The sequence below is a fragment of the Anoplophora glabripennis genome, unplaced genomic scaffold (assembly GCF_000390285.2).
Source record: "Anoplophora glabripennis isolate ALB-LARVAE unplaced genomic scaffold, Agla_2.0 scaffold68, whole genome shotgun sequence".
In the NCBI taxonomy this organism is placed as follows: domain Eukaryota; kingdom Metazoa; phylum Arthropoda; class Insecta; order Coleoptera; family Cerambycidae; genus Anoplophora; species Anoplophora glabripennis.
The window spans coordinates 55,975-71,619 of record NW_019416739.1 but is presented as its reverse complement, the minus strand read 5'-3'; the positions used below and the strand labels follow the sequence as shown (position 1 = coordinate 71,619).

The 15,645-nt window shown below is 30.3% G+C and overlaps 1 protein-coding gene across 1 annotated transcript; it reads left to right on the top strand.

The window, feature by feature from the left end:
• The first annotated feature begins 896 nt into the window (after positions 1–896).
• Positions 897–14,215, top strand: LOC108905238 (G-protein-signaling modulator 2). The gene is made up of 9 exons (XM_018708036.2): positions 897–1,180; positions 2,486–2,718; positions 2,953–3,231; positions 3,287–3,526; positions 4,575–4,839; positions 5,906–6,112; positions 9,983–10,262; positions 10,531–10,813; positions 11,935–14,215. The coding sequence occupies exons 1-9, from the start codon at positions 1,139–1,141 to the stop codon at positions 12,017–12,019; spliced, it is 1,914 nt and encodes a 637-aa protein (XP_018563552.1). The 5' UTR covers positions 897–1,138; the 3' UTR covers positions 12,020–14,215.
• Positions 14,216–15,645: the final 1,430 nt, after the last annotated feature.

Here is a 15,645-nt window from a genome sequence, read left to right as displayed (position 1 = left end):
TTTTGTGTGTTTTGTGGGGTATTTTGTAGGGCGCTTGTGGAGGGTGTAGGTGTCGGGGGGCGCGTGTTTGGTGTTTGTGGTCGTGTTTTGTTTGTTTTGTCTGATTTTTTAAGTCTGGGGGCTTCGTCCTCGCTAGAGGATTCCGCTGTGTGTTTTTTGCGTTTCTCTGTGCGTGTGTGTGTGGGGTGTGTGTGTGGAGGGTGTGTGTGTGTGCCTGTCTGGGGTATTTAGTCCGACCATTCGTTGTACACAGCTCTAGCCTTTTAAGTGTAGAACGCCCTTTACACAAAGCATATTTTTCTTTGATTCATTTTAATTTAATTATTAACAACTTCTCGTAATTATGATTCAGTTTAAATTTGATAGAATTTGCAGAATTAAATATCTACCGCCCATATAGTGCCGAAATAATATTAACAAACATGACGCAAACATATAACAGTATATTTTTTAAATAAAAAAATTTAAAAGTTTAAAAAATATAAAAATACGGGGTGTACCAATAAAATTAAAACCATTATATATAAAGTTGCCTATGTTCAATTGTTTTTGCGAAAAATTTATTTTTGACGTCCTTATAATAAGTCAATACAAAATGTTAAAAATAAAAATTAAAAATATTACCATTGTGATTATTTTCAATGGGGAACCCTGTTATTGAACAGAAAACAGTAACACCAACATCGCCTTCTCTAATATAAGATATTAACCGTTTTACAAGGATTTTACGTATAAAAATTTTAAAATATGTTAAACTATTTGGGATTAAGACGTACAAATCAATTTTATTCATTTACCTCATGTATATATGATTTACCTATTTATGTTAGTGATATTTAGAATTGTGTAGTGGCAAGAAACAGTAAGCAGCAGCAGCACTGCAGAAGTTATGTGTACTCTGTTTTGTGTTGTGGGTATATGGAGCAGTTTGTATACCTAATTAAACTAAAATAGTGAAGATTTTTGTGATTATTTAGTGATCTCAAATACAAAGTTTGGCACATAGATTTGATGTGATCTCTTCTATTACGTGTTTAATAAAACCCATTAAAACATGTTTTTTTGAATTAAATGTTTATTAGTGAATCATCAATCATCATACTTAATTTTGTTTAAAGTTTTAATTACACTATAAAACATGTCTAGTGCAAGTGTTGAAAATTTAACAGGAGATGTCCAGGTAACGATTTAAAGATTGTAATCAGTATTTAAATACATGAAAAGCAAATGGTGTGCATAGTAATAAGTCCCATCTGCTTGGTACCTAACTTTTAATTTTCAAATAGTACTTAATTATTATTATGAATTATGTCACTTGAATAAAAAAACATATATTTTATGATTTCGACAAATGTTTGTATGTAGTGTTATTATATTTTATATAAAATGACTTCTTAAGAGATGTTAATTCCAATACAGAATGGGAATATAGGGATTACTTAGGTAAATGTCAGACTTAAGACTTTAGGTTATCTGGAACTATCATAATTTCTTGAAATTTAAGTGTTCTTTCTTTATAATTAATTTTTAGTAATTTTACAAACATTTTTTGCAAGTCAACTTATATTTAGTGTGTTTTTTTCAAGAAAGGATAAATTGTAGTGTCTACTGCTTCTTTAGTATCTAATAAAATACATTCCCGAATGCATTTCCAATGCTGCGGTCCCAATTACTGTTTATTTTTACCAAGATGAGATAAAACTTCAAACAATATTTTTTCCGTGATTACAATGTTAATATAATAAACCACAGACCTTGTAATAATCTTTTGAAAGGATTTTATGTAGTGAATATGAAAAAGTTAGAAAATACTTAATGAAAATCATTCCTAACTTGTAAGAAAAAATAAAAAAGTTAATAAATTTGTCGAATAAAGCATTATGTAGAATATTTTAATATATATTTATTTACTTTAATCTTTAATCTGTATTATATTCTATGGATAAGTAGGTATTAATGAAAGTATCTATATACTACATATTTCAATGGGAACTGACAATCGATAATAGGAGTACTCATTGTAAGAAAATTTTGAAAATTTACTTGGTAACTAATATCAGTTAGGCCAACACAATTAAAACATTTATAAGTTCCTGGTACTTACGTAAATAAAAATGTAACTGAAAATTGTCTGTTTTTTAAGTAAAATGTGAAATCAGTTCAGTGAATGTTTAACATAAGTTTCATCAATTTTTGACTTACACATTTTCAAAGATATTTAGGTAAATACTATATTTTTTTAATTTTAGTAACCTGTATCTTGAAAATCAGTGGCTTCCTGAATCAGTTAGTAGTGTTGGTCTAAATTATCTTCAAAAATGGCTGTTTAAATGTCCCAATTTTCAAAAAAATTCATTAACCATTTAAAAATATTAATACAACTTAAGGGTGTAATAAATAATTGTGATCTTCCATTCCACTGCACTATTTAATGTTCTTGAAATTCATCAAGTCTCTCTTAAATATTTTTTTTATTTTTTTTTAGGATTATGACGGATCAAGCAACATGTGTTTAGAGCTCGCATTGGAAGGTGAACGCCTGTGTAAAGCTGGAGATTGCAGGGCTGGTGTTGCATTCTTTCAAGCTGCAATACAAGCCGGAACGGATGACTTAAGAACGTTAAGTGCCATTTATAGTCAGCTGGGAAATGCTTATTTCTACCTGGGAGATTACAGCAAAGCTATGCAGTATCATAAACATGACTTAACTTTGGCTAGGTAAAATGAATAAAATTTATTATTCGTGCAGAATGTAGATGAAATAATTTAGCTAAAAATTAAGTCTTGTGTTGCTATTTTAAAAGACAAATTTTAAAGTAACATTTCGAAATTTTGTGTCCTTCAAAAATGCAGTAATGTATAAATATTGTAGTTCAAACACGATTCCAAATTACCCATCCTAATTGTTTTGTGTGCCATTTAAGAAATCTGGTAGTTTACCTTTTGTTGTAGAACGATGGGAGATAAATTAGGTGAAGCTAAGTCCTCGGGCAACTTAGGAAATACTTTAAAAGTGATGGGACGGTTCGACGAAGCTATAGTATGCTGCAAACGCCATTTGGAGTTATCAAGAGAATTAGGTGACAGGTTGAGTGAAGGCCGTGCTTTGTATAACTTAGGCAACGTGCTTCATGCTAAGGGAAAACACGTTGGACGAATTGGTCATAAGGATCCCGGAGAATTTTCGGATGAAGTTAAAGGTTGCTTGCAACAAGCTGTGACTTACTATGAGTATGTAGAGTTATTATGTCAAAGATTATATTTGAAATATTTTCCTCCCTTTTAGGGAAAACTTAGCCTTGATGAGAGATTTAGGGGACGTAGCTGCCCAGGGAAGGGCATGTGGTAACTTAGGGAATACATTTTATTTGCTTGGCGATTTTGCCCAAGCTATAAATTATCACGAGGAAAGACTGGCTATAGCACGACAATTTGGTGACAAACCGGCTGAAAGAAGAGCTCATAGTAACCTGGGAAATTCTCATATTTTCATGGGTCAATTTGAGGATGCCGCACACCACTATAAGTATGTATTATTATATATCTATTTTTTTTTACAAATATCTGATAAGAATGGTTGAACAATTTCTACATCGTCTGTTTAAACTTCTTGGCATTTCGAGATAGAAGAAACCTATTTTGTAACACTGTATACAGGGTTTTAGAAGTTTGACTGCCTTAATTTTAACAGACGATAGAATACATTAAAATAAACAAGAAAATGACATGGGTCCTAAACTTAACCATTTCCGAGAAAAAAATTAGCAAAATCTCCAACTTGATGTACAAAAGTTCGATTAATTAAGGAATATTGACATAATTGCGTTCATAGAATACTATAAAATACAATGTTTATCACTTTTTTGAACTTTATGTTTAATTCTAAAAAATAATTAGCGTAATAAATTTAAAATTCGATAAAATTCATGTCCAGCAATACGCAATTCAGTTAGTATCTGGAATTGGACCATATCTGAGTGTTTTTTGCATACCACTATTTCCTTTTCTTGAGGTGTTTTTCAGCAAGTGCGCGAAAATTGGATTCAAAAGTGACGTCTGTGCATCGAAAATGGTGGTGGATATTTTGAGCATATGTTGTAGTTATTTCTAATACGTGTGATTATTTGGATGACGTGAATCTTTGAGTACTTTAATTACATATTTTCCAAATTCATAATTTGATTAAAAGTTAAGTTCCTGTTTTAAGAGATTCATAATTACTACTACTCGAGCTAAAATTTAAGCACAACATTATCTTTCTACTACAAAATCGATACATTTTATTTTATTTATTTAAAAACTGGAAAACAATTGTCTTGAAATTTACTAAATGTTTCACAATAATAGTTGTTTAAATTTTTTCTATAGAACAAGTTTCATCCATACGTGGTATGCACCAGCTGTGTAGCGTTAGATTAAGTGCTATTGCCCCTGTAATATACAACTTTTTTGTTCATTTTTGATTACTCATCTCATGCTGAAGTAATGACAGTCAAACTTCTTACACCCTGTACATCATATTGTCTCGGTTTCTTAGTAAGAAATACTGTTTTTAATAACATAATACATTTTAGACGTACTCTCGCTCTGGCACAAGAACTTGGAGATCAAGCAATAGAAGCTCAAGCCTGTTACAGTCTTGGCAATACTTATACTTTACTCCGTAATTATGAGACGGCCATAGAGTATCATTTAAGACATTTACTCATTGCTCAGAATCTGTCGGATCGCGTTGGCGAAGGAAGAGCTTGCTGGTCTCTGGGCAACGCGCATGCTTCTTTAGGAAACCACGAAAAAGCACTAAACTTTGCAAAAAAGCATTTAGAAATCAGCAAAGAGGTAAGAATAAAACATTTAAATGTAGGTGCTATGTAAAGGGATTGACATTTGTGATGATGTTTTCCGTAGCAGTTGTGGTTGAATCAGCACGGTCAGAGAATCCGATCTGAATTAATTTTAAAATATTGTTCATTTAACCGCTCCTGCTTAGCAATTCCAAAATTTTTGTTTTCTAACCTGTTTTTCACCTTATTTTATTAATCTTTGTTTTTTATCCACACTTATGTGCCATTCATTTTACATAGTGTACCGATATGTTCAACATGCTCATGCGTGCACTTGAAGCGTTCTATTTTTACACAAGTGCCCGTTTGTTTCTTTGGAAATCGTGTACAAAAAGAACGACTCCATCATTTCTTGATTTGTTAGTTTCCACCTTTAGGCGTTTCCTTTCGTGTCATATGCGTGCAAGTGGGATAACATATTGGTTATGTATTTTGTTAGTTATATGTTGATGTGTTTTTAAAAATAGAATTGTTAGTGGTTGTTAATGGAAAATTAATAACAAATCACAGCATATTAATTCAAACAAAAATATGCTAAAAATATTTTTAGTACTCTGCTCAAATTGATTTTATTTTTAGTTCATTTCCAAGGTCATATAATCCAATCTAGACCAATGAGGATCTTGATTGGACATAAATTTAAATTCCTATTTGATAAATTAGTATAATTTTCCAAGAGATTTTATTCAACCAATCGGCGATTCCATTTTTTCGAGCGCAGATATAACAGTTTGTCATTAATCATTGTAAACGAATCACTAATATTGATGATGCTGGATATCAATGGATCCATTTTTTTAAATTTTTTGTTGTATATGTGAACCTGAAAAATTATTACTGTATTTTTTGTACAAATTTGCCAGTATTCGGTCACTAAACGAATATTATTTTAATATCTTCTTAAAAATATCGCTGAATAATTTTATATACTATAAAATCCATATCCAGAAGTAATTATGAATCGTTTATGGTACATTAATTGCTTCATAAATATTGATTCAATACAGTGTTAAAAGCGGTTTGTATATAGTGAACGCACAGGTTGCTTGCTATACTTTCAGTTAGGGGACCCGATGGGAGAAGCAACGGCAAAAATGAATATATCCGATTTGAAGAAAATACTCGATATCCCCGATAGCCCGGATACTGAGACCGAATCACCTACCTCGAAAACACCTACAAAGCCGGAAATGTCCATGAATAATGTGAGCCATCATCAATTACATAGGGTGAGACGTGAGAGCATGGAACAGCTTAGTTTAATAAAGGTAGTGCTTTTCTGTTAATTCGTCCTCAAGCAAATAACTTGCTTTTTAGGGTAAACTTCTTAAATGTAAGTAACTGGTGTTTCAAATATCAGTAGCTTTTTGGCAATGGAGATTTAAGAAAATCAGTTTAAATCCATTTTATCAAATGTTAATTTAATTTTTCCATGATTTTTCCGTGTTCTTTCATTATTAATGAAAAATGTTGAAAGTGATACAAATACTCATAATTCTGGGCAAAACAGGTGACGGTAAACAACAAGAGGATAAATAATATTGAAATATTAATAAATATTTGCACATCCTACACATTTACACGCATAATATATGGGGCATTCAATGCCAAATTGACCACTTTTAATCCTGTCCCCTTTCGATTTGGCTGAAAACTTTTTATTGTTTCCTACCCCATTGAAAATCAGAATTTTTTCAAATTTTTTTCACCCAACTCAAAAAAAAACGAATTTTTGAAAAAAATAGATCAGAATTATCTGAACCTATCTTCACTGTTTTTTCTTCAATTTTCAAAAAAAACGTAAATTTCTTGATTACCATTTTTGAAATTTTTTTTATAATAAAACATTTTTTATAAATCCTCAATTTTTTTCAGTGGTTTTTTTCGTTTTCTATAATTTTTTTTTCAAATTTAGCTTATTTCATTGATTGATAATAATTTCAAAAAGTCAAAGGAGGATGATTTTAAAATGATAATTGAGTTCAAATGCATTGTATGTCTTTTTTTAAAGCGCACTGTTTGTCTTAAAATGGACCAATATTTTTTTCAATTTCCAAAATGGTGTTATGTGAAATAAGCTAAATTTGAAAACTATTTTTTTCGGTCAATAAAAAAATAGAAAACGAAAAAACATTCTGGAAAAATTTGAGGATTTATAAAAAATGTCGTTTTTTATAAGAAAAAAAAATTGAAAAAAACAGTGAAGATAGGTCCAGATAATTTTGATATAATTTTTTCAAAAAGTACATTTAAAAACAAAAATTTTGGAAAAAAACGTCTCGATAACTCAGTTATGGTTATTTTAAAAAAAAAGCAATTTTTTTTCAAAAATTCATCTTTTTTTGAGTTGGGTGAAAAAATTTGATAAAATTAGGTTTTCAATGGGGTAGAAAACAATAAAAAAAGTTTCAGCCAAATCGAAAGGGGTTAGGGTTAAAAGTGGACGATTTGGCGTGGAATGCCCCATACTTAAGCAACATTTAGAAAATAATGGGATCTAGTTTTTTTTATAATATCGTAATTTAAAGATTAAAATATAAGTTTAAAGTTAATATCATTTATTATTTTTTTAATGGTGATTTCTAATTGCAATGGTTTTGGATAAAATTAAATAAGTGTACAGGGCGTAATTAAAATGTTTGGCCAATCTTTTATTGTGGATTCTTGTCATAAATTAATGAAAAAGGTTCCTTGCATCAAAAACACTTGGTTTTTTATATATTCTTTATAATAACATTTGCTTTTCCTGGAATTATAATTTCAAGTACTAACTGTGTGATTACTATACTGGGTGCATAAATATTATAGTTTCTAGTGACCAGTATCGAAATTTTTATAAATTTGACAGATTTAGTTGGTGATGCACCAAAACATTCAAAAAGTCGCTTCATCTTGGTATTGTTTTTAAATACAAAAATTTTTTTTTATTGTTTTTATTTGTGTACTTTGCCAAACTAAAAAGAGAAATTTAATAATTTAAAAATTTTAAATAAACAGTCTGTTGCAAAATGATCTGTCGAGGGGTTCATTTTATAAACTTATTTTTGTCTAAAACAAACAAAATAATTATATGATATTGACTCATTATTTTTTCAAATTTTTAAATATTCAGATTATAATCATATTGCCGTATTAATTTTCTTTTGTTTTGTGTTGCAAAATACTCAATTAAATAAAAAAGTAAAATATCGCAAATAACTACCTACTAAACTACCATTTCTTTTTAGAATTAAAAACAAAGCAACTTTTTAGCTAATTCACATTTTCTTATTTTTTTTATTTTGTTTAACACCCAGTACATTTAAATTGTCTATGGTAATATGATTATTTTGAAAAATAATTTATTTTTTAAAGCTTTGACCTTTTCAAAAATGTATTAATTCAGAGACACACTGTATGTATTTATTGCTAAAAGTGTTCACCATCAATTTAATAACAAAATAGTGGTAAAAGCAATTCAACGTTATCCGTAAATAAATACAGGGTGTTTGTAAATAAGTGTGAAATATTTTAGGGAGTGGTTACCAGTTATTTTGTGAAGAAAGCTCATATAAATGTAGGTCGAAATATGTTTCGTTTCCAAAATACAGATTATTTAAATTTTAATTTTTTATTTATTTTCATTAATTAATTCAGTTTTAAAAATATTGACTCGAAAAACGCTTTGGAGGGATAAATGTGCATTTTTTGGGGTGATCCGAAATTTACAAACACATGATCGTATTTAGGAATGTTTTTCTGCTAATTTGTTACAGAATCCACCATTAAAACTTGTCTGTAAAATTTGTGGCTCTGAGAGACACAGTGAAGCTATTTTTTTAAATTGCCAGCTTACAATGCAAAATTTAAAAATAAAAATTTTGCCAAAAATATTTGAACTGTAAATACAAATTATATACAATGATTTAAAAATTCTCGAAACAACCAAATTTGAACTGTCGGTTACATCACTAATTACGTCATTTTGTGTTAATAACCTGTAACATATTTTGTATATAATTCATCTATGTATTAAACACAGGCATGCTTTGTACAGCACATATTTGTGAATGTAGCATGAACCGATTTTTTGTGCAATATTTGTGTAGTTACAAAGAGTGACCGCAAAAAAACCTGTGATTTTCGCCCATTTTTTCACAATATGTTTTTGGTCGCAAATTACTTGTAAAAAACTGAAACTTTTAGTATTTTGAAAATTTTAAAAGTCACCCTTACTTAGGGGTTGAAAAAATGCCAAAAATTAAGAATTCGAATATTACCAATTGATATAAAAACTATTAGCATGTGAATTATCTTAATATATTTTTTTTGGTATTTTTACAATTATTTCTGATATTCTCTATTTTTGGGGATGATTCCACCCCCTCAGCGCGCTTAAGGGTGGATTTTCTAATTCAACATGTTTATTTCAGTCATGAGAATAAATCTTTCTTTGTATTAAGAATCATTCGATAGAAAAATTCACATGCTAATAATTTTTATATTTATTGGTAATATTCAATTCTTCATTTTGGGCGTCTTTTCAACCCCTAAAAGGGGTGATTTTTGAAAAATTTCAAAAAACTAAAAGCTATGCTCATCTTAATTTTTTACGACGAGTAAATTGAGACCAAAAACATATTTTTATCTATTTTCTTTAGTTCTCTGCGAATTGTGAAAAAACGGGTAAATTTTGCGGTCACTCTTTATTTCAAAAGCTACTTCATATCGACTAAAATCTACACCTGGAGGTAACAAAAATTATTTTTTCATATCCTTCAAATATTTAAAATGGTCAATCTTTCCCTCTATTTCAATAATTCCTAATCATTATTTACAGTCAACATTTTTTAAATGTAGACAAAGGTAACATTTAGTGAGATTTTTCAAGTACGGTAGAAATGGTATGTAGGACGTGCGGCCAAAATTAGAAGGCAGTTTAGTATAGAATACAAAAAAAGAAACATAATTTTTGAAATTAAAAAAAAAATTGTAATTTCACTCAACTGATTACTGTGCTGTAAATATTCTCATAATCTCATGCGTTTACACAATTGGTGTCAGGACTTGTAAATGTTAGGTGAACGAGCACCACAATTTGGAATGCTTCCTTTGTTTTTAGTTCAATAAACATTTTTGTATTTAAAATAATCTTATAGCTCACGCCAGACGCAAAACATCCCAGTCTTTCATTGCCTCAAGTAAAATCTACCACGCCAATTAAAAATGAAGACGAGGATTCCTTCTTCGACTTATTATCTCGATTCCAGTCCAAACGGATGGATGATCAGCGTTGCTCTTTAACTGTCGACAACAAAGAAAATACAAACGTCGTGAATTTACCGCATAACGAAGGTCCGGAAGATCTCATCGAAATGATCGCAGGAATGCAGAGTAAACGTATGGACGAGCAAAGAGTTTCGCTGCCACACTTGCCAGGTACATAACATAAATATTTAAAGAAGCACGTTTATGCTAAGGTAACTTGATCTAAGACGGTTTATTTTCGTCCAAGAAGGATTTATGGTACTTTTTCGAAGACGCCCTGTATATAAAGTATTTTTTCTCAATTTTTAATTAAAAACCTGTATTGTCTATCAAAATTACTTGCGTAATTTTCGATAATTCTGTCCCATGTCGAAATATATACAATTACAATTTATGTCAAGAAAAAAAATAATATTTTGATAATGTTCTTACATTTTAGGTTTACAGACAAATTCCCTCCAGAGATTAGCCGAATCGAGGGGTAATAGCATCCCGGATGACAATTTTTTAGATCAGTTGGTGAGATGTCAAGGATCTCGTTTGGAAGATCAAAGATCACCTTTGCCGACACCAGCGGTAGATGCCGAGTCTGATCCTCCACCTGTAAACACCAAAAAAAGCGGAGCTACGGTTCCCGATGAAGATTTCTTTTCGCTTATTATGAGATTCCAGTCTGGTAGAATGGACGACCAAAGAGCTTCCGTTCCTCGAGTAGAAAATAGGTAATAATTTGTATTTTTTCTTGCCCAGAAATATCAAAAAATTTTTCACTACTATTAATTTTTTTTACTGTAAAGTTATGTGCATAGAAACTGTACTAGAAGTTTCATAAATAAATCAAACCACAATTTTTAAAAGTAAAAAAGAGATTAACAACACTGCATCGTTTCAATTCTTGATGTATTTTACAGCTTAGGCGTATTCTTTCATATCATATGCGTGCATGCGAGGAAAACGTGTTATTATTTTCTTCATTTTCATTATTCCAGTGTTTTTATAAACGAAATTGGTGTGTTAGTGTCCACAATTATTAAAAGTAAAAGAGAGATCAACAACACTGCATCGTTTCAATCCTTGATGTATCAGTTTACAGCTTAGGCGTATTTTTCATATCATATGCGTGCATGCGAGGAAAACGTGTTATTATTTCCTTCCTTTTCATTATTCCAGTGTATTTTTATAAACGAAATTGGTGTGTTAGTGTCCACCACAATTTTTAAAAGTAACAACACTGCATCATTTCAATTCTTGATGTATCAGTTTACAGCTTAGGCGTATTCTTTCATATCATATGCGTGTATGCGAGGAAAACGTGTTATTATTTCCTTCATTATTTCAGTGTGTTTTTATAAACCAAATTGATGTGTTAGTGTCCAATCTAATAATAATCAAGACCTAGCATATTATATTCTGTAGGAATGACTGCGTCTTTGCCTTGGCACATAGTAAATTGTTATACTTTAATTTATTTATAGGAAATTTTTCAGAATATAGCAATGTTGTAACATTGACCGGATTTGTAGGACACTTACAAAACACCAAAAACAATACAAACTCTATCTACAAACAAGTTTAACCAAATTTAAGGTTATGTGAAATTTACCGAATTAGCTGAGCCGATTATTAGAAGGGCGTATGAGCATACGCCTTTCTGATATAGTTTTGCAAAATTGGTTCATACGCCTAAGTAAAATGCGTTAGAATATATACGCCCTTCTGATATATTAAGCGAATTGATTAAATGAGGTCATACGCCCTAAAAACCCAAAACCGACTATAGTGGCTCTTACGCCCTTCCGACGTGACACCCTCGATATGAACTTGACTGAACAATTCTTTTCAGAATTGCAAATGGAAGCGTCCCGCACCCTCCCAACGGAATGAACAATAACAACGTGAAGAGTTCATCTAGTAAAAAGAAAAAATAATATATTCGTCACTTGATAGGTTATTAGAGGTAGAAATTTACAAAATGATAATTAGATATGGATTGATTGTAAGTACAGATATTTATCATCGTTTATATAAAGATATTAAAGTCCAAAAGTGTTCAAATAAGAAATGGATACTGTAATCTGATTTTGTTTAATATATTCGAATATTTATAATTATTAAATGCTATAATATTAAATTCCGAACGATTGTATTGTGAGGCTGTCTGACACAGTATTTTACATTAATAATGCATTTAAGCTTTATAATACGGTATAATGCCCTTAAGTAACAAAATTTCCTCAGGAAAAGCGATTTTTTGCAAGTTTATTTTTGTTTTGTTACAAGTAGCAAGATGTCAGTAAGCATATCAACGTCCAAAATTTTTTAATCGTCCAACTTCGTGTATCTTGTAAAATTTTCTGTCATTTTGGCACCAAGATTCACCCTATTCACTTTTACATATAAGAAACAGTATCTGGTGCAAATACGAGGATTGATCAAAAAGTATCGGAATTTGGCAGTACAGACAGTAAAAATTCGTGACGAATTGTCGAAGAAAATGGTTAGAAGGACCTTCACATTTGATCAAATTCCGCCTCATCTTCAATCTTCTTGCCCTTCCTGAAAACATTTATACCGTCGATAAACTTGTGGCTGTGACAAAGTATCGTCGTCAAAGACCTTTAACATTTTGAATGCCTTGCTGCACTTAATTCCGTTTCTAACACAAAATATCAGACAGACTCTCTGATCCGACATTTCGCCACACAAAAAATCGCCAAAAACACCGAGGTAAGTCATACTCATTCGCTCGGTAAATACAAGCTAAGAAAGACAGCTGGCTAAAAATTTACAGGTACGTCACTGTCAGTACTACCAATAGACAAATAAACCGATATTTGAATATAATTTGAAAATTCCCGTTGCTTTTTTATCAAATGTCGTATAACCAGAGATTTAAATTATTTCATTCACATTTTTGTTCACCTCTGCAATTTATGTATTGGGTATTTTGCCACGTGCGAAAAAAATTATTTTGCCAAAGGAATCAGTGAAGGGTTATTTTTATGAAAATAGTTTTACCTAACCAAAAATTTCACTTAAAAAAATCATACAAATACAAAATAGACTCCACTAGATATCTCGCACTTCTGAATATATGGCTTTCCGTTTTTAATTATTTTTGACAGTTTAATTAATTTTGTTTTTTGTATAGTTAGCAATATCATATAATGTTTATTCCATTATTACTTACTTAGCCAACAAAGACTCGAGGTCACAGATTAATTTGACACGCATCTCTCACCGTTCAACAAAATTATCACAGTCTCTTTTAATTTTTGTTTAATGGTATTATTTTCCTTCTCCAAAATTTTTACCGAATTGAATTATATGATCGTTTTCCCAAATAAGACTGCAAAATTTTGATTTACCAAATTCTCGTTTTTTTTTAATGTAATCTGTCTATTCTAATTTATACAGATTAAGGGGGCTTTCCAATATAATGTTTATTGCATTCACAAGATATACCTACTATAAATGCAATTTTTTAAATTTTTTAAATCATTTGAGCCAAAAAACAATTGCATTTGAAAGGAAAAATGTTTCCCCTATTTTATTCGAAGAACGAGTAATTTTCGAGTAAGCATTATCTTCAGTTCATAATAAGCATACTATACAGGGTGTTTATTAAGTATTTGTATAAACTTTAAAGCATGAAGCCAAAAGACTAATTTTAAGATAAAAAGGGTCCGCAATGGCTTGGTTCTTGAGATAGAGCGTCCAAAAAAAAAAACAAAATATTTGGTATTTTAATAATTTTTCTGTTTAATAACATGGCAATTTGATGAAATCCGGGAAACTGGGAGTATTGATGAAAATGAAAAGTTTTTTAGTTCCAACATTCTGATTTTATCTACTATTAATAATTTATGAACGAAGTATAACCCAAAAATACGAAAACTTGATAGCATTGCATTAATTTTTTAAATTTTGAGCGTTAACTTGGATCCACCATTTTGAATTTTGTAAGTCTAATCTCGGATTCGTAATCAGCGACCCCAAAAACCTCTGTATCCCCAATTTGGTCGAATTTGGTTCAATGTCAAAAATTTTATCCGCCATATTGGATCCGCCATCTTGAATTTTGAAATTCTGACTTCAGATTCATAATCAGCAACCCCAAAAACCTAAGTTTTTGGAGTCGCTCTTTCTACATCACTGAATTTTCTAGAAATTTAATGATTACAGCTTATTGGGTCAAAAAATTGTTAAATATAAAACAAGTTTAGCAAAACCTTGAGAAATTGCTATAAACCAATAGTAGATAAAAAGGAGTATTCCTCGCCAATAGGTATGATATGAAATTCTTGAAAGATTTTCTAGTAGTTATCATCCTATTTAGCATAAGTTTTTTAAAAATAGCCCTTGATTCTTCAAGTACAAAAATTATTACACGTATATATTTTACCTGATAGGTATGTTTCTGTCTCTTGATGAAAAGAAAAGACCAGAAATATGAATGCCAAAATCTGACAGATGAAACGATTTCTTGAAATAGTGCAAAATTGAAATGGCGGGATATTTTTACAAGTTACAGCTGTTACATCTTACACTTTTAATAAAATTCATTGATATTTAAATATGTGGTGATATTTAGTACATAAATCATACTTAAATTTACCGATATTACATACAACCCGTTACATTGAGTTCGGATTTTCCAAGTAACATTTACAAGTGAAATAATAAAAAGTAATACAGTGGAAAACCGTTTATCCAGACTTCTAGTTTATCTGGACTATAAAACCTTTGTCTCAGAATATATGTAACATAAACATGAAGTATTAGTATTAACTTGTCAAGGTGCAACAAGTGAATGGTAGGTGAATATATCGCTCTCTATCTCTCATTTTACTTTTTAGTGTAACGTAAACAAAATAAAATGTATACAGACTGTGTTACTTATTGTTAACGAATTTTTTGTCGTCCAGAAACAAGTTTCCACTGTAATAATAATGTATTTTTTTGAGAATAAGATACATTTATCAGATTTAAAGAAGAAAAACAGAATTTTTTAAATCTCAATGTTATTGAAATTATGGTATTGCCGATTGGTTGAATAAAATCTCGTTGAAAATTCCCAATCACCAGCTAGTGAAACATAATGTTGTGCTTTAACATACCTAATCTTGATCTTAGTTTTAATAATTTTTAATTTTTCCAAAATTTAGTTGCTATCGTAAAGGAAATAAATTACTGTTGCAAAGTTACTGGTCATGTGGCTTGTGATTATTTATGAAAGCTCTATACAGGGTGATTCAGAACTTATCCAAAAAAAATTTTTGAATGTACAGGGAACTGTTACAAATACAATTTTGTAAAGATAAAAGTCAAAAGGGGCAGTTCGAAAATGATTTGAAAATACACTTCTGCACAGCACTCCACTGTAAAACCTGACCTCGCACAATGCGACCGACATGGCAGCAGTGTGATTAAAAACGGACAAAAACTTGGAAGAATTTCGCAAGAAAAGCAATAATTAGAATTTTATAGCACCTATTTTATATCAGCAAATTGAATAATTATTAAAATTAATTTGTGGTTTTAATAAAATAAT